This window comes from Siphateles boraxobius, unplaced genomic scaffold, assembly GCF_051911475.1.
Source record: "Siphateles boraxobius isolate OS27281-9 unplaced genomic scaffold, OSU_SipBor_1 7, whole genome shotgun sequence".
NCBI classification, from domain to species: domain Eukaryota; kingdom Metazoa; phylum Chordata; class Actinopteri; order Cypriniformes; family Leuciscidae; genus Siphateles; species Siphateles boraxobius.
Genome location: NW_027509197.1, coordinates 15939717 through 15961763, shown reverse-complemented (window position 1 = coordinate 15961763; position 22047 = coordinate 15939717). Strand labels below are relative to the sequence as shown.

The following is a 22047-nucleotide window of genomic DNA, read 5'->3' as shown; positions in this document are numbered from 1 at the left end:
TCACACGTGCCTAAATACATCAGGATTTTTGCAGAAGGATAATTCACCGGATTTCAGACCAGAAGGTTATACGTTTATTTAGAAATACAATGTTACAAGAAAATGTATAAAGACACGAACATAAGCAATGCTACAACGAATAGCGAAAATCGATCGTGTACAGCTTATGGCAACCCCTCTCTGTATCCTAGCAACTGATGTGTTGTTGCTCAGCTTAGATAGCGAGCTGTAAATTAACGTTAGCTAGCTATTTTGCTGGGCCACAGACACTGAATAGTTCAACTAAATACGGACATTAATTTGCACTTTTCTTCGGTAAGAAAACCGTTCTGTTTCCCGTTAAGTTAAACTATCATCATAATTCACAACCACAGATGTTGGAAGTTTACTTGTATACGAGATAAGCTGTAACGTTATGGTCACTCGCTAGCCGTGTAACGTAAACGAACGTGTAAGTTAATTGTGTCAATAAATGGTTTTAACAGAGGAACTCGCATATTTGTTCATATATGTTCCCATTGTATAGTCTGGATAAAGTGTCTACATTGTTGCCTGAATGCCTTCTATTTTTATTACTTAGACTATTAGCCTATATGATCTCCTGCTTTTCCAAATATAATGTCTCATTTACATCAGAGACTTTTATGAGTTTTGGTTTGTTTGTTTTTTCAGATGGAGAACGTGCATCTTGTACCAGAGGAAGACGATGATGATTTGTATACAGGCTACAATGATTACAATCCGACTTTTGACTCAGAGGTGCAAAAATAACTTGCTTTTATTAAATGTCATCACTTGCTTTTATGCTTGATAATTTTCCTGTCCCTCTAGGATCTTCACAACGATGTGGGCTTTCAGCAGGCCGTCAGGACGAGTCATGGCAGAAGACCACCAGTAAGTGAATAGCATCTGCTGCTAAAGGTGCTGTAAGGAAGCACAGGCACATCAGCACACACCCATATTTCATTATTAATAGACACACTACATTTGTTTAATTAATATTTTTAGATGACCGCAAAATATCCTGGCACTGCTATTGGAGGGCGACCGATTGGAACAGCGTATGGGGTGAGTAGAGCTTATGGATTTACACTACTACATTTTTGACTCAAAATAATATAGCTTTTTAAGTTAGCATGATAGCATGTTAGATTGTATTATGTCTTATAATCAGGAAGAAAGCTGTCAGGACAGGTAAGGTCATTGGCCCTGTGGGGTGAGAGAATATAGAGTCAGAATCAAGATAATTAAATATTGGGAAAATGAACTTGTATAGAATTTGGGTATAGAAATGGACTATATTGAGAAGTTCGTCTGGGTTATCCCAGGCTAGGATTTTGAGGCTGAGTTTGTCAGTAAAGTAAGTTGATTCTATTTGTTATTTCCTCTTATGTCTTTATATTTCTGATGTTAATATTCCAGTCTCGGATGCCTGTTGGCACTGCAATGGGAAGGCCTATGACTGGAGCTGTTCAGGTGGGACACAATTTCTTGTTTTTTTTTTCTCTCTATGTAATATGCAATAAAATGTTATTCATTTTCTATTTGTTGTGTGTGTTGTACAGGACGGTGCGGCTCGTCCCATGACTGCAGTGCGGGCAGCAGGATATTCTTCATCTATAGCTAGAGGTGCTTTCACACAAGAAACCCTCTTGCACATGTCCTGTCCAGGCACTCTATGTTTAAATGTCTCATAATGATATTGAATAAATACATTTAAACTTCTGAATTTAACTTCCTTTATTTTAATTGTTTGAATTGGCAGGCTCAGTGTTTGATCCACTGGGACAGTCAAAAGGACCAGCCCCTCCATTAGAGAGACAGAACGAAGACACGTATGCGTCCGTCTGTTTTCAAAGCGCTTGAGAAGCCATTGACAAGTTTTGTTTACTAGATCCCCCTTGACATCTATAGTTTTACTTGGAGACGGACACAAATATTTGGTTTAATTGTTGGTTTTCATGTTCAGTCCAGAGGAAAAGATAAAGATTCTGGAAAAGAAGGTGAATGATTTGATAGAGGAGAGCTGTCTCGCTCATGCTCATGGGGATCTTCAGCTGGTGGGTATGGCTGGATATAGCTAAATGTGGTTTTAAAGATTTCAAAGGATGAATATTTAGATGCTGAATTATCTTTTTTTCTACAGTCTCTAGAGAAAGCCAAAGAGGCGGGCAGGAAGGAAAGGGCTCTGGTGAGACAGAGAGAACAAACAGGCACTGCAGACCACATCAATCTGGATCTGACCTACTCTGTGAGTTCATTGCTCCATATAAAATACATATCTTGACTGAAAACTCAGAAATGTCACATGTTTTATTCATGCTTTGTTCAGGTGTTATTTAATTTAGCAAACCAATATGTCAGCAATGACATGTACACTGAGGCTTTGAACACATACCAAGTCATTGTGAAGAACAAAATGTTCAATAATGCCGGTGAGCGAATTGCGAATATTATTTAAAATATCTTAATCAAAATTCAATTCCCTTTGATATAAATGTGTTTATAATTTTAGGTTTTCTGTAACCACTTTCCCTACTATAGGTCGATTGAAAGTAAACATGGCAAATATCTATTTCAAGCAAAAGAATTACACAAAAGCTATCAAATTTTACCGTATGGCTTTGGATCAGATCTCAAATGCCCACAATGCAATGAGGTCAGTACTTAGTTCAGTATGTTTGTTGTGTGAACTGCGTATTTGAATTGCACCCTTCAATTTATTCAGGTTGTAAGCAATTTGGCAGGATTTTCAATATGTAACTTTCCCTTATTGTATAGGATCAAGATCATGCAGAACATTGGAGTTGTGTTCATACATATGGGCCAGTACTCAGATGCCATTACATCCTTTGAGTACATCATGAGTGAGAATCCCAACATAAAGACAGGCTTCAATCTCATCCTGTGCTACTATGGCATTGGAGACCGTGAGAGGATGAAGAAAGCTTTTCAGAAACTCATTTGTGTGCCCCTCGGTATTGATGATGAAGACAAGTATATCCCTGCAAATGTGAGTGTATCGTTAAAATCCTTTTTAGTCATACATTTAAACTAAATTAAATCAAATTTTTTTGTTTCTTTTTTACATTTCAGGATGACCCTCATGCAAACATGGTGATTGAGGCAATTAAAAATGATAAGCTTCACCAAATGGAAAGGGATAGGTATTATAATGTATCTCACATTCTGTTGGATCTATAATACTGTCTACAGCTTGGCATTTATTAATCTCCAAATATTACATTTCAGTGTATCTGTATCGTTTTCTATCAATTTGTTTTGTTTTTCCTTCTAGGAAAGCACTAGCAGAAAAATACATTATGACCTCAGCCAAGCTTATTGCTCCAGCCATTGAGTCGTCATTTGCAGCTGGGTTTGACTGGTAAGTAGTTTATACTATCATTCAAAAGTTTGGAGTCATTAACTTGGAGTCATTAAGTTGATCAAACGTGACAATAAAGACATTTATAATGTTACAAAAGATTTTTAATTTTTCAAATAAATGCTGTTCTTTTTATTCAATGAATCCTGAAGAAATATATCACAGTTGTATGAAAAATGCTAAGCAGAAGAATATTGATTTTTTTCTTAGAATGATTTCTGAAGGATCATGTGACACTAAGTACTGGTGTAATGGCTGCTGAAAATTCAGCTTTGCCATAATAGGAATAAATTACATTTTAAAACATTACAATTGAAAACAGTTATTTTAAATTATAATTCATAATATTACTGTAAATTACTGTATTTTTAAGAGATTAAAAAAAGAGTGTTTAAGATTGTGACCCCCAAGAGATTTCTTTCAAAAACATCTTACCAACCCCAAACTTTTAAATGGTAGTGTAAGTTTTCCACAAGAGGGCGTTAAATCCCATGACATTCCTTTAACAATAGTATTTATTTTAAAAAGTTATTATTCATCCATCTTTTTTTAGGTGTGTGGACATGGTGAAGGGTTCACAATACGTGGAGCTTGCAAATGACTTGGAGATCAATAAAGCTATTACGTACTTAAGACAGAGGGACTTTAAACAGGTAGATCTGACCCTGAGACACACTCAAAATGCATTGCATTTGACATATTACCACAGAAGAGAGACATTTTGCTCTATGTCTGTGTGGAACCCTTGTTTCTGTCTTTTAAAACTTTTCACATTCAATGGTCCATTTTATTTTGTTTTCTTGCCTGTCCATCTGCATGACTCTTGAGACTGAGGTATGTTTTTGTTTTTGGAGAAGCTGTGTGTTTCTGCAGTAGGCCCTGTATATGCGTGCTAATATTGTGTTGTGTTGCCTTGCTTCTCTCTTTTCATGTAGCAGCAAATGTGATGCATCTCAAGTGTATTATTCAAAGAAATTATTTATTTATGTCACTCATTTCCTTGAAGTCACTGCGAACACTATGAATATGCTCAATCGCTTATTTTTTTTAAAAAAAATTTCAGGCAGTGGAGACGCTAAAGATGTTTGAGAAGAAGGACAGCCGGGTAAAAAGTGCTGCTGCCACTAATCTGTCTTTTCTCTACTTTTTGGTGAGTACAGAGCTATAAAGCATTGACATTAAAGAACTAGAAATGGCTGTGTTTATCACATTGTGTTAATAAGGTTCTCAGATATGCTTAATAAGATATGCTCTTGCTTTGCTGCTTATGTGTCTTCTTCAGGAAAAAGATTATGACCAGGCGGACCGCTATGCTGAGCTAGCCATGAGCGCCGACCGCTACAACCCAGCTGCCCTCATTAACAAAGGCAACACAGTGTTTGTGAAAGAGGACTATGAGAAAGCCGCAGAGTTTTATAAGGAGGCTCTTCGCAATGACTCGTCCTGTACTGAAGCTCTATATAACTTAGGTCTGCCATTACAAATATGACATCCTAAGGGTTACACTGCATGAGATTTACATTATACGTGCTTTAACCTTTCTACATTTACAATGTTTCAGCTGAGACCAAGACTATGTATTAATAATGTAAGTCCTTTTAAAGCAGAAATCTCTGTATCCTCATGCAGGTTTGACCTATAAAAGGTTGGGTAGGCTGGAGGAAGCCCTGGATTGCTTCCTCAAACTGCACGCTATCCTCAGAAACAGTGCTCAGGTCATGTACCAGGTGGCTAATTTGTATCCTTCCTTTAAACATCAGCATTTCAAAATGTATATTAAATGAAAGTCTGTTTAATGACAGTTTTGGAATTTCAGTTGCCAAGAAATATCATGACGTAAGTATGATGAGTGCTTGTTGAGAGTCATATTCCTGAAGCAGCTTTAGATATGAGATGTTGGAGGACCCTCATCAGGCCATTGAGTGGCTGATGCAGCTCACCAGTGTGACCCCCACAGATGCCCAGGTGCTGGCCAAACTGGGAGACCTCTATGACAATGAAGGAGACAAATCTCAGGCTTTCCAGTACTATTATGAGGTAAAAACGATTTTTCCTAAAACCGACACTTAACATGACATGTCATTAGTCACATCTCAAGTGATGTGGTTTAAATAAAATAAATGCAGGACTTAAAAATAAAAACAAGGATTTTTTTTGTCATCATACATTTATACATTCATTTGTCAAATAAATAGCTGTATTTAATACTGTTGTAATGTAACTAATATATAATAATGATAAATTAAATCTCAAATTAAATTATTAAATATTTAACTATATTTCAAAGATCGATATATTTATACAGTTGTGGTCAGAATTAATAGCACCCCTGGTAAATATGATCAAAAATGGCTGTAAAAAGTAAATCTGCATTGTTAATCCTTTTGATCTTTCATTCAAAAAAATTGCACAAATCTAACCTTTCATTGAAGTAAAATAATTGAAAGTGGGGGGAAATCACATTACGAAATAAATGTTTTTCTCCAAAACATGTTGGCCACAGTTATTGGCACCCCTAGAATTTTGTACGAGTAAAATATCTCTGAAGTATAATCCCATTAATATTTACCTTTTTTTTTAGTACAACAGAGTGACTAGGAACATGAAATTGTCCAGCTATGACTTCTTGTTTCACAGGAGTTTAAATATGAGGAAACACAAAGGCCAAATTCCCTTAATCATCCATCACAATGAGTAAAACCAAAGAATATAGTTCTGATGTACATCAAAAGATTGTTGAGCATCACAAAATAGAAAGTGGCTGTAAGAAAATAGCTAAAGAATTGAAAATCCCCATTTTGACCATCAGGGCAATAATTAAGAAGTTCCAATTAACTAAAGATGTTACGAATCTGCCAGGAAGAGAACGTGTGTCTATACTGTCTTAATGCACGGTGAGGAGGATAGTTCGAGTGGCCAAAGACTCTCCAAGAATAACAGATGCAGAATTGCAGAGATTAGTTGAGTGTTGGGGTCAGAAGCCTACCAAAAAAAAAAAAACAAATCAAACAACCCCTATATCACCACATGTTGTTTGGGAGGGTTTCAAGAAAAATCCTCCTCGCTCCTCCAAAAACAAACTCCAGCAAATTCAGTTGTCAGACACGAATGGAACTTCAAACGGCACAGGGTTCTGTAGTCAGATGAAACTAAAAAAAGAGCTTTTCGGTTGCACGCTAGATGGGTTTGGTGCACACAAGGACAAAAAGTACCCCATGTGTACAATTTAATACGCTGGATGTTTATTGTTGTGGGCATATTTTTCTGCTGGAGGTCCTGGACATCTTGTTCAGATACATGACATCGTGGATTCTATCAAATATCAACAGATAAAAAATCTAATCTTCTGCTAGGAATCTTATAATGGCCCTTGGTTGGATCTTCAATCAGGACAACGATCCAAAACAAACATCAAAATCAACTAAAAAATGTGTAACGGAGCACAAAATTAAGCTTCTGCCATGACCTCATCTGAACCCTATAGAAAATGAACGGGCTGAACTGAAGAGAAGAAGCGACAACATGGATTCTGTGAATCTGAAGGATCTGGAGAGATTCTGTATGAAGGAATGGTCTCTGATCTCTTGTCAGGTGTTCTCCAAACTCATCAGGCATTATAGGAGAAGACTCAGAGCTGGTATCTTGGAAAAAGGAGGTTGCAAAAAGTATTTAATAAAAGGGGGCAAATAATTGTTCCCAACGTGTTTGGAGAAAAACATTTATTTCATAATGTAACCCCCCCCAATTTCAATTCTTTTACTTCAATGAAAGGTTTGATTTTTGTAAATTTTTTGAATGAAAGATCAAAAGGATAAGCAATGCTGATTTATTTTTACAGCCATTTTTGATCATTTACCAGGGGTGCCATTAATTCTGACCACACCTATATATATATATAATAATAAAATTATAATAAAATTTATTTAAAGAAAGCAAGACATGGATAGGTGGCAATCATAGATCGCAGTCCAGATTTTAGTGGATATTTAAAAAGAATATTCTATGTAATTTATGGATTACAGTTATTATGATTGTTGTCTAATACGAAACTTAAGTTGCTCTAAAGAAAAAAGATTCAAAAGAGGTTACATTTAAAAAATAATTTTATGTTGTTTATTTCAGTCATATAGGTATTTTCCCTCAAATATTAGTGTCATTGAATGGTTGGGAGCATATTACATCGACACCCAGTTCTGTGAGAAAGCTATTCAGTACTTTGAGAGAGCTACCCTTATTCAGTAAGTTACTAAATATCATATGTATTTATCCTGAATATTCTGCATGTATTTGGAGATATTTATATTAATGATGTGTTATGAATTTCAGACCAACACAGGTCAAGTGGCAGCTGATGGTGGCTAGCTGTTACAGGAGAAGTGGTATGAACTTGACAATACTCATACATTTAATAAGTTTATCTCAGTGCCTTCTTATCTCATCTGAGTGCCTTCAGAGTCATGATTTATGTTTTTCATTTGTTTTCAGGGAATTATCAAAAGGCACTCGAGACCTACAAGGACATTCATCGGAAATTTCCTGAAAATGTTGAATGTAATGTGCTCAACACAACAGTTTTTTCCCCCCTTTGATTCTTTGTGCTGATCTAGTAGCTTTGCATCTCATGCCATTCATTATCTATCGGGCAGGTCTACGCTTCCTGGTCAGGCTGTGCACTGATATGGGACTAAAAGAGGTGCAGGATTATGCCACCAAACTGAAGAAAGTTGAAAAAATGAAGGAGATCAGAGAGCAGGTACCCTGATTTCTCTTGGCACTGTTTATATTTGGGCCTCTTTAGCTTCCTTAAATGAAAGGAAATAGAAGAGTGAAAGCGAGGAGTGAACAAAAAACACATATAACTGTCCAGACTAGAGGGATAAGCGACTGTCTTCTTCACCTGTTCCTTTAGCCAGTAAACCTATGGTTGATTATTTAGGAACCTGTGTGTTGGTCTGTATATACAATATTTGAGCACATTCCCCATATTCAGAGCTGGAGAAATGGCCAGTATTTGACAGCATGCTGTTATTCCCACACACAGAGGGTGAGATCTGGGAGGGAGAGCAGTGCTCGAGGGCGCAGGGAAGGCAGCGCTGGCAGTGGTGAGTGGACTGTTTTAACTCAACCTCAACGATTTGACTTTGAAATAAAATACTGCTCATTAACTCAATACATGCTTCTTACTTGACTTTTTCCATCAACCTCAACCTGTCATCCGCCACTCTTGGTAAACAGGAAATACATCAAACCTTACACACACTCCCCCTAAGAAACCCAGCGGTATGACTGTAACAGCCCTAATATAGTGACTTAGTGGAGACTGCTAGTCCTGTGATGTGATTTTTCAAAAAGAATATGCATGTGCCTTAGACACCTTAGACTAAACTAAATCACATGATTTAGAGATTTGAAATTTAACAATTTCCATTTAGATTTTGGTTTATTATGGTTTATTTTAAGTTTATAGTCTAGAAATAATATATATATATATATATTTTTTTTTTTTTTTTCGTTCTTCACTTCTCTTTTGGGAAATCAGATGTGGATCTCATATCAGGTGATGTTCAGTTATCAGCTTCAGGCAGTGCTGGGTTTAAAGGTCATGCAGTACACTCATTCAACAAGTGACTGTTATCAGCCTTTTACTGCATCTCATCTCTCTCTTCTTCTAATATTTTATTTTCACGTTGTCACTTCAGGAAGCAGCTCAAACCCCAGAAAGCCCAGTGGTATGATCACTACCTGCTTTATGTAGAATAATTCAGACATGATATAAAACTACTTTATTATAATGGTCGGTTTTTATAAGGGATTTGATTTGGGTTCTTCATAAAAAGAATTTAGTCATAATTCCCATTTCTGTGGAAAATAAGCCAGATAAAGGACATACACTGTCATTCAAAAGTTTGGATTGGTAAGATTTTTTCATGTTTTTGAAAGAAGTCTCTTATACTCAAGACTGCATTTATTTGATTAAAAATACAGTTAACAGTAATATTGTGAAATATTATTACAATTTAAAATAACTTTTCTAATTTAATATTAATATTTAGTCATTTATTTCTATGATGCGAAGCTGAATTGTCAGCATCATTACTCCAGTCCTCAGTGTCACATGATCCTTCAGAAATCATTCTAATGTGATGATTTGCTGCCCAACAGACATTTCCTACAGTTCGAAAACTGGTGTGCTGATTAATGGTTTTTGTAGGAACCTTTTTCAAGGATTCTTTGATGAATAGAAGCATTTAAAATAAAGTAAAGCATTTCTTTGAAATAGAAATCTTTCGTGACATTATAAATATCTTTGCTGTCACTTCTGATCAATTTGATGCATTTTTGCTGATTAAAAGTCTTTCAGATTTCTCTCAAAAAAATCTTTCTGACCCAAAACATTTGAATGGTTGTGTATGTGTAATTTATTTACAGCCAGTCAGACACAGTATATAATCACATTCATGAAATCGCTCATTTTGACAGTAATAATACAGTAAAAAGCATTTTCCTTTCCTGCCTTCTTTCACTTTATATTGTCAGCTTCATCTTCGTTTTGTTAGTAATCTGTTGTTCTCTTTTATTGTTTATCTCTGTTATTCTGTTCATGGCCATGCACCTGAAAGGGAGCAGCTCGAGCCCCATCAATACCCCTCCTCTGAGAGCCAGTGGTATGACTACACTCATTACAGAATTACATTCGAGGGAGAGATCACACACTCAACCTGTATGACTATTACAACGAGCATGGCGCTGGATTCTGCAGCTCAGGAATAAACTGCTGCTACTGCACCTGTTATTGCGCTTTGTTACAGATGTCATTCATTCCTCACATTCAGCCCTGCAGTCATAACTGAACTCAACACATAATGCTAGGTTCACCACTTTATTCACAAAAAAAATCTTCATTGTTGCATGGTGCAACTCAATTTTTAGGCCTCACTCAGCTCTCAACTCTCTGTACAGCCTTTCCACTGTCTCTTCAAAGATCTGTCTTCTTCTTTTTCCTTTCTTTTCCTTTCAGTTTCTCGATCTGAAGCTAAGTATAGTCCTGTGCTGCAGCAGGGCAGAGGTATGTACTCTATTTCACTGTGCACTTTAGATGATCAGTCCTCTGGATGATTAAAAACAAAAAAACCATAACTTCGTGGAAAACTTAAACTAGCTTAGTCCATGCATCAAAATGATGTTTTAATGCCTGAAGTTTCCCCATCATGATACAGCGTCCAAGGACATAATTTCAATCACAGCACAACAGAAAGCAAACATGTGCTGAAAGCCTGAGGATGTCCTTTTTGCCAAAACCACTATTCCCTTGGAATATCCCGCTCTCACTGTCTGACAGAGTGTTTCCAGCACCTCCTTTCTTTTTGCAAAGCACAGAGAGCAAATAAACCAGTGAAATATTTCACAAGTACACTCCTGAACAACTCTTTCCCGGTATTAGTCCGCTTGATATCAACCGTTTCTCACTGTACTATTTTTACAATTACTTGCCATTTTGGATGCATGAACTGATGTCACACTAAAGATGTTTTTTATGAATAATACAAATACTCCGAAAGCAGTTTTTATTTAGCTTTTTGTTTTTGTGATAAATGTTTGAGCTTGATTCTGGCATGATTCCTCAATTAGGTGGACAGGGTAGTGAAAACTACTGCATGTCAGCAAAAGGCTTGTCATTTTAATGCCTTTGAGTTTTGTCGCTGGGACGTTTAAAGATCTCAAAGTCACCTGCCTGCCAGACTCCGGTCCCACATCTGCCCCTTAGTGCTCTGTTGCTGTCATCACAGCCGAAATGTGAAATGCAGCTGTGTGCCGCTGTCTTTGTGCAACACAAATGCTTTCAATTATGCTATTCATATGAACTCACTTTAATTAGGATTCTAGTTCCACATAGGCTTTGCTTCAAGTGCAAGCTGGAGCTGTTGCTTTTCTTGCTTTTTTGTTGTTTTGTTTACCAGTGTTCTAACACAGCACGGCTTACGTTGTCGTCGATGGTGCCAACTTAAAGGGTTAGTTCACCCAAAAATGAAAATGATGTCATTAATGACTCACCCTTATGTCGTTCCAAACCCTTAAGACCTCCGTTCATCTTCGGAACACAGTTTAAGATATTTTAGATTCAGTACGAGAGCTTTTTGTCCCTCCATTGAAAATCTATGTATGGTATACTGTCTTTGTCCAGAAAGGAAATAAAGACATCATCAAAGTAGTCCACGTGACCTCAGTGGGTTAGTTAGAATTTTTTGAAGCATCGAAAATACATTTTGTTCCAAAAATAACAAAAATGACGACTTTATTCAGCATTGTATTCTCTTCCGGTTCTGTTGTCAATCCGCTTTCATGAGTCCGCTGACGTAAGACGCTGATGACGTGTGTCTGGTGCGCCCGAGCTTCGTTTACAGTCTGAGGGAGACGCACGCTGTAAACAAAACAATCTTTGCAAACATGTCTAAGGATTTCGACACAGGGGAAGACTTGCATTTTTTTCAACCAGACATATTTATTTGAACCCGAATACAAGGACGCACCAGATACACGTCAGCAGCGACTTAGGTCAGCAGCGTCACTGGCCTCGTGAACGCGGATTGACAACAGAACCGGAAGAGAATACAATCCTGAATAAAGTCATCGTTTCTGTTATTTTTGGAACAAAATGTATTTTCGATGCTTCAAAAAATTCTAACTAACCCACTGAGGTCACGTTGACTACTTTGATGATGTCTTTATTTCCTTTCTGGACAAAGACAGTATACCATACATAGATTTTCAATGGAGGGACAAAAAGCTCTCGGACTGAATCTAAAATATCTTAAACTGTGTTCCGAAGATGAACGGAGGTCTTACGGGCTTGGAACGACATGAGGGTGAGTCATTAATGACATCATTTTAATTTTTGGGTGAACTAACCCTTTAAATGCAAATGCCCTTTTCCCCCCTTCTGTTACAGACACTGTAAAATAACACTCATTCCAGACATTTTTCCAAGTCCAACATGTAGATGTGTTTTCTCAGACAGTGGACAAAGCAGCCATGGCACCAGTGCCAAGGGTGAGAGGCTTAGCGTTAAACTGAAAGCTCTTCCCGGGTCCAATGAGCCGTATGAGGCCAGCACTCAGCAGGAAATAGGTGAGAAACAACTTTGTTCTTTATTTGTAAGGAGGTGGCTCCAATACACAATCAAATAAAGATAAAAATGTGGCAGAATTATTACTTTTTCACCAAACAAACCGTGCTTGGCGTTTTGCATTCCTTTAGCTCAAACAGTAGAGCATGAATCTAGCAAATGCCAATGCATCTGTCAAATGCATAAATGTATGAGGATAAATTATTATTACATTCCCTTAAAGTAACACCAGGTAACTTTTGCTCTCGGGGTCCCCCTACAGTTGGGAAACAGTATTGTCCTCTACTACTATCGTAAACTCTGTCATCCTACATGCACGTGCATTTGTTGACAACCATGATAGCCCTGAACACTGTAGGAGGAGGTCACATGCAGGTGTTCTGCTTGTGTCGCGTGTGAAATGTCTTCATCCCAGGTACAGTGGCATATATTTCAGCATGTCATATGAATATAATTTCATGGGTTTTATTTTTTTTCTAACGACAAATGATCGCGATGATCACGTTTACAAGCCAGCGTCATTATAGTAGCCTAGTCTATTGGTTACCGTTTTACTGAATCTATATGATACTTCAATGCAATGTTTGAGTGGTAGATAATAACCATATATCGTCAATATTATAATATCAAGCTACCATAAATAAATCTGCAAATTTTACAAATCGATTTGCATTATAGCTTGAGGCAAGACAAATAATAATTACCTGATTCATGAAGATAAACGGAGGATAAGATAGCTTCCGTAACATAGTCAGGCAGACAAAAAAACACCCCAGACTACGGGGTGTCATTGGTTGTTGCGTTAAATGTTACCCAGATACAATAGTGCTATTTTCTGATTGGCTAACAACACCAGACGAAGAACACCAGAGGAGACGCGCTTGAATTCATGCCTGTTCCACAGTGAGAGCGGCGCGGCCAGAGTTTTGGGCGCTGTGGCATATTAAATATATTACAAATAGTTTTTCAGCGTGAGAAATACAATGTGTGGCGGGAGAGCGTGACAAAAGACCGAAATGAGTGACTGTCACGCTCAATGCGTGACACTTGACAGCCCTGCGATTATAAGGAAGTGGGGGTGGTGGTGGAAGTGACGTATATGCCGTAAAGCAGTCGAGTTTTGTAGTTGTCTTTTTGTTCGCCGGTTACTACCCGAAACCCGAAGTTTAAAAGTATGATTAAAAACGCTACAGACCCCGTCAGGCTATGGCAGACGTGTCATTCAAACTATTGTAAGTCGATGTACCATCACAAGAGACTTGGAAATATATTATGAAGGTTGAAAAGTTACCTGGTGTCACTTTAATCAAATAATGTTACCTTTTTCTGGCTGATTTATATTAGAGCTAAGAGTTTTTTCATTCATGTAAAGGGAAAAATGATTCTGGTCTAGTCTGTACTTATTACAACTTATTGCTCCCATTGTATTCATCACTTTAGATGCATCTTATGTCGATCCGTTGGGGCCTCAAATGCAGAGACCAAAAACAGCAGCAAGGAAACGCACAGAGGAAGATGAGTTTGCTGATGAAGAGCTGGGAGATGACTTACTGCCTGAGTGATGTGTGCAACAGAGATCAATTCAGTGGAAAGTCTAATATATATCCAGATACTAAATGTGTCTGCATTTTCAGCTCAACTAATAGCACTGAAGTTTAAAAATACTTAATTGTTACTTCATTAAATCCTTCATAATGCTTTACTATATTTTATAATAGCAATGCATTGCATTGTATACTATATTTGCATTTAGGGAATTTTTTCATCCATTCATCCATTTTGTGCATTAAAATGTAAATATTTATCTGTATGACTGCACCATAAAACCTGGATAACATGAAGTCAAAGTCATGCATGTTTTGTAAGTCTGAAATATTAAATCAGTTTTATAGATACATATTTTAATGATTCAATCACCTAAATATCTGAAAGGAATACAGAGGATCCATGGGGGGTGGGGGTGAATCAATGTGAGAGTTTTCGTATTGGCTTGAGCAGATCATGATCTTTTCAGTATCAAACAGTCCGCCCAATATCTGGAGTCAAGTATCCTGAGCGCATTTACGGGACGGACGGATGAGGCACAGCTTTACACAACAAGTGGGGAGTTTGTGAAGGTCGGTTTAAGAGCTCTCTGGAGGTTCACATTAATTCATCTTTCCCAACAGTCGCTTGCTGACAGTAAAGCGAGCTCAGTGTAAACTGAAATGCGCGGTCAAGTTGTTTCGACGCTCGTGCTGGTGTCGCTGTGGTGTTGCGGGAGCGCGCCGGGTGAACGGGGACAGAAGGTGTCCAGGAGAACACCGAGGACTCGCTCCTGTCTGGACTTACCAGAGGAGATTTTGGAGCAGATGTTTGGGAGGCTCTCGGTCGGCGTGCTTAGCGCGTTTCATCACACCTTGCAGCTCGCGCCTCCAGAGCGCCAGAATCTGAGCTGTCAATCAGCGTCTCGTGTAGCGCGCGACAGACCACGTACCCCGGTAAACTTCCTCAGCCTCTCGCCGTGGGCGTACAGGTAGTACTCAAGAACCATGAAGACTAGCGGTCTTATGGAATTTAACGATTCCACTTTCTAATCCCTCATATTACGTTAAGAAACTATACACTTTTTGCATTCCAGGGTTTGTTTTAGACCCAGTGGAACGTAAACTTTTCAAGTAAAACTAATACAGTATCTAGTTTTGAATGCTATCTTCTCAAAGCCATTGGCAGAATTTTCTGTCATTTATCTATTACGCATCTTCTGAAAATGTACATATTCCCCGGGTTTAAAACCCAGTCAAAACAGGAGCAGAAACAAGCGATAGAAACATTGCTTATGCACGCTGTAGCCGTTGTTTTAATGAAACTTACTCACATTCAAGTGTTGTTAAAATAAAAGAATGCATGAAGCTAGAACAAAACTTTTTAAAGCAGAGGCTCTGTTATTTCTTTTGATATAATATTCCATGTTCAGATATTTATTCAACAAACTATTCAGGGGTCCATGAAAGTTTTGTGAAAATTATCAAAAATGCTGGTGGTGGCTGGCAGCTTAAATAATAATAATAATAATAATAATAATAATAAATGCTGGTGGGGAAAGAGTTAATCAAATAAAGTGAGAAATTCTTTGAAATTTAAAATGTTTCAAGAATTACAGCTATATATATATATATATGTATATACACACACACATCAATATTTACGTGGAATTTTATTTCAATACATCATCAAATGAAAATGTTTAGTGCATATAATATGATAAATTCCAGTATGAACTCCATTGACATCAATGGATTTAATTAAATTTAAACATTAAAACTTTTATGAAAAAATTATGAAACCTACATTTTCTTTTTTAAACAAAACATCGATATTATTTTGAAATATTTTCAAACAAAATATATTCATGTTACTTGTGATTGTGAAAGTGATGATAAACAGTTTGAATCTCATTTTTAATCCTGCAATAGTTGTCAACAGGTGGCACCAAAGTGAAATGTGGACTTTTTTTATTTTCCAAAACCTCTTTCAATTTTCATATTTAGTTTATTTGGTCTATGAACTTTTGCTCTATAAACACATTTGTTTTTGTCATTTTATTTTAATTTCAGAATTAAGAAGGTTTATAAACAAAATGCAGTGGGGAGGAATATGGGTAACAGTAGGAAAGAGGCTAAATGTATTTTACAGAAGTAATTTGAGACAAATCTAATAGATGTACAAATAAATAAATAATAGCTGCAGAGAAATGAATATTCATAAATAGATGTTTATATTCATAAATATTCATAAATAGTCTAATGAATATTTGAGTCTTTCCATGCTTATGCTTGACATGCTTTCTAATATTTGATTGATTTCATTTAACAAAAAGATGATCAGTTGTAGGGAAGTAAGGTCACCTGCAGAACAGACCCAAACACAAAAGGTGTAACAATGTAGTTTAAATGGTTATACCTTAAATATTATATTAGTCTAAAATTTACAAAGTTTACAATTGACAAAGTTTATCTTTGTACTAAAAACTATGGATTAAAAAAAATAATAATAATGTTGTCCCTTCTGGGTATGCAATATGAAGTAACTTTTCAGTGCTTATGGTAGAAATAGTTGGAAATAAGAAAAGCCATTTTTATTGTGTTTGCTAAATAATGAGGTTATTTTAATAAAGCGGCAGCATGAATGCAATCCAGTAATTACCTCCTATATTAAATAAAAATACAAAGATGATAAGAGTTTATTTAATATCTTTCATTCAGCTCAGTTGTGTTCCCCAAACCAATCATATAAGATTTGATGTCTTGCCTGTTTAGCTGCAAGAAAAATAATTCTTTTTTTTTTTCATTATTGATCCAAGAATCTCCCATGAGCCAGCGAGGTACCCCCGATACCTCCCCGAGGCTTATTGTTTGTGTAAGGGATGCCTGACCGGGCTGAACGGGGAGGAAAGTGACCGCTTCCGAAGCACACCAGTGTACATGCCCACCGTCATCCTGCGCCGTACTGGTACGTGTGTCGGGGGTCGTCATTCCTACACGGAGAGCTACGTGTCCATCGCCGTGGGATGTACTTGTGTGCCTTTGTTGGAAAGAGATGGAAAAACACTGAAGAGCAATCCAAGTGTGAAAAGAGTCACGTCTAAAAATGCAGTTTCCAGCACCTTTAGAAAGAATCAACTGAACTGATCCATTTTAAGATTTTTTTTAATTCTCTATCGGTAAACTTTTCTTCTTATTTTTTAAATTTTTGCTCTCACCAAAATAAAGACAGAACTTGGCACTGCAGACTAGAATCTAGCAGACTAGAGCAAAAGGAAAACTTTCAGTGCCAAAATACAAACATTTCCTAAACCAAAGTACTTGGGCAAAGCCAGTGAGCATTATGGTGTTTAATAACTAATACAGTCCAGCTGTGTACAAGTATACAGAAGATCACTAGAAATGCTTCTTTTAAAGGCAAGCATGAGGGTCATAACCATCCAATGGATATCATTTACAAGAATTATTCAGCTTGACTATGCGTCAGTCTTCATACGATTACTTTAATAAAAACAACAAGAACACTGATAACACACAAGTCTAGTGTATGACATATTACATGTTAATGCATTTCAAACATTCACTTCTATGCCCATTTTATGCTTAGAAACAAAGAACTGTCTGAAATGGTTAGCTTAAATTCTGTGACTGCAACTTTAAAAGATGCATGAAATGGACAATGCAAGCCAGCCAAAGCATAATCAAAAACAATTTCTGATCAAGGGCCATATTCTCAGCTGTAATATCTGGATCCTGCTATTTTCCACTTAGAGTGAGAATATTTATTGTTCCGCTGATGTTTGGCGGGAAAAACAAGGTTGAAGTGTTGTCAGACTGAAAGCCTTTTTCATGAGAGAAGGCCTGATTCATAGTTAACGTAGCAGCGGAACTCATTAGCCAGATTGTGATTGTGTTTCGGTAAAAAACTGCATATCTTCAGATCCATAAGTTTGCCAGCATGCTCCTCCATAATAGCTCCTGTAAGAATAAGGGAAGGATTGGAATACAGATCATGAGCGAGAAATATAACAAATATATACAGTAAATGTGTGTGTGTACAAAGATGTATTCACTTCCACGTGCCTGTGCAGAGCAGGATTTTGCACTTAGTGAGGTATTTAACAGTGAGTGCCACCTTGCTGAGACACTCCTCGGACAGGTATGGAGGGTCTGCGATGACAATGTCAAAGCTCTGAGGAAGGAGATCCTCGGGGAGGCACAGAGGGTTGTTGTAATCATAAAAGACAAACTCATCTCCATATGCTGCGAAACGTCGATCAAACTCCAGCAAAACAGCAGACACACTATCTGACCTCATCGATTCCAACCGTTTCAGCTTTTGATACACACTTGGTGCACTTATACAAGCTATCCTACAACACAGGAATAGAACATTTGGCTGAGAGGGGACACATAAAAAGTCATTAATATAAATTACATTTTATATTTTACAGATTTACACTTTAAAATGTTTTTACACATTCACACTAGTTTGAAATTGTGGGATCAGTAATATTTCTTTTTAAAAAAATAATTCCGCAAGGATGCATTTAATTGGTCAAAAGTGACAGTAAAGAAATTTATATTGTTACATGATTTCTATTTCAAATAAATGCTATTCTTTTGAACTTTCTATTCATCAAAGAATCCTGAAAGAAACACGTATTAAGCGGCACAACTTTTTCAACATTGATAATAATATGAAGTGTTTCTTGAGTGACAAATCAGTTTATTAGAGTGATTTCTTTCAATTATAAATTATATTGTTTTTACTGTATTTTTGATTAAATTAATGCAGCCTTGGAGCGCTTCTTCCAAAACATTAAAACAACAAAAAAATTGCAGTTAGTAATCTAGATTACTCATTTTAGGTAATGTTTTCTGACAACTTTTTGATTACTTTTTAAATGACCTTTGACCTAACTCCTTTATCACATTGATTTGAATAGGACAGTATTGTACCATATTGATATAAAATACAGTCAGAGAGCGACAACATGTATTCCATTCTTTTTCAACATGAAATGCATTAAATATTACATTAGTCAGGTTTTCCCAGACTGGGGTTCATAAATTTAATGGAAAGCTATTAAGTAATTCAATACAAAATAAAACTTTTACTAAAAAATAGCGACAACTGATCATCTTGTGTTGTGTGAAATCAAATGTGTGTGTATATATATACGCATTACACATCTATAATTTCACTCAACATACCTGTATAAGATGATCAGTTGTCGCCGTCTACTGGCGTATCGAGGTAACTGGCAGTAAGTCCTTGAGTTTTTTTACATGCAAAACCTATTGCATAGCACAAATGTAAAATTTTGACCAAAGGAGCTTGTGTTGTGACCCACCTTCCATGTTCTCCAGCCTGCTCCATGACTTCCTCTGCTAACCGTGTGGCCGTGTCTTCACTGTACCAGAACTGACTCATGCGCTGTGCACAAAAAGCATAAGCTCTGTAAGCACGACGTATATAGAACGATATAACGTATAACAATCAACGAATCATTACGTAAAGTAAAGGCAATTCTACTACATTTACTGTAGCCTACCCAGTCTTCCTCCACGGCACCAACACAGAACTTGTCTGTCTGGGTCGAGTCCAGTTCGGGTCCCGTCCTTCCACTCTCGGAGTAAAACTCCTGCAACGCTGCAAGTGTCGCCGCGGAGAGTTGAGGCACATCCTCTTCACTGTCACTCATTGAAACAGATCCTTCTTATAACAAAATGACACGGGAACAAAACGAGGAACGCTGGAGAAACATTCAGTACAACGCTAATTCAATAATGATGCTAACCGTCTTTGCTAACTGTCGCAAACGAAATTTAATATAGAAGTAACTTTGGTTTTAAGCAGACTTTAAACTTACCTTTCTAATGAACGACGCCGTTAAAATGTATCGACAGCACAGAAAACAGCTTCACACGTGTTGGCACTACGGTGGCCGAGCGAGTACAATCACGCTAAATTCCAACAGCAGTTGAAAAGCGAAACATGCACACATGCCCATATTCCCAGAACAGACTACACATTCGCAGAGAGCATATTGAAAATGTTAACAAAGAAAGCAGACTCACGTTTTATAGCAAGTTTATATACACTTTACAGATCATTTCAGGCATTCCGAAAAAACAATTAGTGCTTTGAACAATGGAAATAAGGACTATCAAACGCCCTGAATAAAACAGCTGACATCCCTCATCATCATTTTTGGTATTTTATTGCTACAGCAACATTGACTGTTCCACAATTCTCAGTATGTGTATCCACTAGTGTAAGTGAAACACTGTAGAAGTTATTGTCGAAAATTAAAACCTTGATGGGAACATCAGGTGAAAAATGTCCATAATTGATCAGACATGAGTTTAGTTGAAAAACACTTTCTGTGATACTGCTGTGATCAGGGCGAAATAAAGGCAAAGAGTAAAACTACAATCAAATCAATCAAAAAGAAAAATCCAAACTAGCCCCCTTTTCATTCAGCTGAAGTTGTAATAAAAAAAGTCAGAAAGTTCTGTCAACTTTAATCTTATAAAAACTTTTCAGTCCTCTTAAACACTTTCATTTTTTGTCTTTTTCAAAAATATATATACACCCTTAAACACAAAAGTGATTTGGTTTTCCAAAAGGGCCTTCCTGCATTCAAAGTTTCATTGGAAAAGGCTTTTTCGTTGTCATGGCAAACACCGCTCACAATCCTAGGCACCGTGAGTGCAGTACATCATGGCTCTATTGTCACTGTAGACACAGCTGGATCTGAGCTGTGAGAAACCAAATACAAAGGCACTCGAGGAGAAGCGTCTGCAAAAGACAGTGTGTATGTGTGTGTGTGTGTGTAAAAGGGGGATGAAGGGATCAGTTTTCAGAAAGATTACCCCGCTGCACTTCATAAATGTTCATCTGAGGACCTCTCAGTGGCAAAGTAAACAACGATCAGATCAGTCTAAGATGATCATGGCCCACTGACCGCCCCCTTTCGGCCTTCGCCGGCCTCTCTCCTCTCTCTGGAGGCATGCGTGTCTGAAGGCCCATAGGCTTCTCAGCCTGTGCTGCGCTGAGCATCTCCATGGTTTGGCCTGGTGAAAGGCTTCTCTGAGTGGTAGAGGGGGTGGAGAGGGGAAGCTGCTGTGGACAGTTGCAGGAGGAAGTGGTTTATTTGACACACAGAAGCCCCCCCACATTGGCAACAAACTCCTCCAGGCTCTTGAGGAAGGCCACCTTCTGTTTTCGGTCCATGGTTGGAGGCGTGCTGCTGGCAGTGAGGTTGTTGAACGCGTCCGCCAGCCGCTGGTAGATCACGGCATCCCTCTGATTGGAGAGCAGCGTCTCCACCAGCTCTGAGTACTCCGCCTAAGACAAACACCATCACTTATCAAACCACATCACATCAATATGTCTGGAGATCAAGCGTTTCTTTGTTAAAACTCACTCAAAACTTTATAAAATGTACTTCCAGGTAAGATTTATGTTTTGCAGCTGATGCTATTTTATTGAGTTAAACAGTGCTGTGTACCTGGTGAAGGCACACTAGTGTATAAAGCGCTTCTCCAGCTGCTACAGTCATCTCAGTGTTGTGCTTCTGGAGCACAAGCATGTCAAACACCAGCTATGGGGGGGAAGAGAGAGAGAGAGCGCACATTATTAATTCACATACTTTATACATGTGTATTAATCTCAGACAATTACATATTACAATGAAGTTTAGTGACCTATTGGATCTTGTTTGAGCATTTTGAGATTGTCGACATCAGCCAATAATAACAACTCTCAATTAAAATTAACTTTTATTGCACATTCTGAGAAAATATTGCGTAAAATGTGTTCCCTTCAGTTAAATGTTCTCTTTTGCTGTTGTATTATGTATTCTACAGTTTAAATGTTTGAGGTAAGTAAGATAAAGAAATTATTACTTTTATTCAGCAAGAATGCATTAAGTTGATCAGATGTGATAAAGACATTAATAAATGTTACAAAAAATTTCAGTTTCAAACAAATTTTGTTCTTTTGA

General features: G+C 37.3%; 4 protein-coding genes across 18 annotated transcripts in view; 2 read left to right on the top strand and 2 right to left on the bottom strand.

Annotated features, from left to right (window-relative positions):
- On the top strand, window positions 1–14404 carry ift88 (intraflagellar transport 88 homolog). Of its 12 annotated transcripts, none has more exons than XM_077215222.1 (31): window positions 3–315; window positions 673–759; window positions 832–894; window positions 1009–1068; window positions 1423–1476; window positions 1566–1629; window positions 1766–1835; window positions 1970–2060; window positions 2147–2251; window positions 2333–2435; window positions 2545–2659; window positions 2782–3013; window positions 3097–3167; window positions 3299–3385; window positions 3939–4038; window positions 4449–4535; window positions 4668–4854; window positions 5015–5123; window positions 5272–5422; window positions 7508–7623; window positions 7712–7764; window positions 7871–7936; window positions 8032–8138; window positions 8427–8487; window positions 8621–8665; window positions 8925–8942; window positions 9085–9114; window positions 10006–10050; window positions 10404–10451; window positions 12398–12511; window positions 13950–14404. In XM_077215222.1, exons 2-31 carry the CDS (start codon window positions 673–675, stop codon window positions 14069–14071), a joined length of 2661 nt encoding a protein of 886 aa, XP_077071337.1. In that variant the 5' UTR covers window positions 3–315; the 3' UTR covers window positions 14072–14404. The 12 variants fall into 12 exon arrangements, with proteins under 12 accessions (XP_077071346.1, XP_077071337.1, XP_077071336.1 ...); XM_077215221.1 differs by having other exon boundaries at window positions 8925–8984; XM_077215224.1 differs by lacking the exon at window positions 8925–8942.
- Window positions 14405–14584: 180 nt separating this feature from the next.
- Window positions 14585–17179, top strand: il17d (interleukin 17d). The gene is made up of 2 exons (XM_077215240.1): window positions 14585–15024; window positions 16852–17179. Exons 1-2 carry the CDS (start codon window positions 14717–14719, stop codon window positions 17177–17179), a joined length of 636 nt encoding a protein of 211 aa, XP_077071355.1. The 5' UTR covers window positions 14585–14716.
- Window positions 15687–19995, bottom strand: eef1akmt1 (EEF1A lysine methyltransferase 1). Of its 4 annotated transcripts, none has more exons than XM_077215237.1 (5): window positions 19909–19995; window positions 19591–19751; window positions 19390–19472; window positions 18116–18405; window positions 15687–18010 (listed from the first exon to the last, which is right to left on the bottom strand). In XM_077215237.1, the coding sequence occupies exons 2-5, from the start codon at window positions 19738–19740 to the stop codon at window positions 17880–17882; spliced, it is 654 nt and encodes a 217-aa protein (XP_077071352.1). In that variant the 5' UTR covers window positions 19741–19751; window positions 19909–19995; the 3' UTR covers window positions 15687–17879. The 4 variants fall into 4 exon arrangements, with proteins under 4 accessions (XP_077071352.1, XP_077071353.1, XP_077071354.1 ...); XM_077215238.1 differs by having other exon boundaries at window positions 17368–18010; window positions 19591–19791; XM_077215239.1 differs by having other exon boundaries at window positions 17368–18010; window positions 19591–19754; window positions 19909–19975.
- A 117-nt stretch (window positions 19996–20112) lies between these two features.
- The window catches only part of xpo4 (exportin 4), a 39678-nt gene continuing 37743 nt past the window's right edge, over window positions 20113–22047 (bottom strand). The window contains exons 22-23 of the mRNA XM_077215220.1: window positions 21553–21645; window positions 20113–21389 (exon numbers count right to left, since the gene is read on the bottom strand). Coding sequence (XP_077071335.1) covers window positions 21192–21389; window positions 21553–21645 — 291 coding nt within the window. The 3' untranslated portion in view covers window positions 20113–21191. The remainder of the gene's footprint in view (window positions 21390–21552; window positions 21646–22047) is intronic.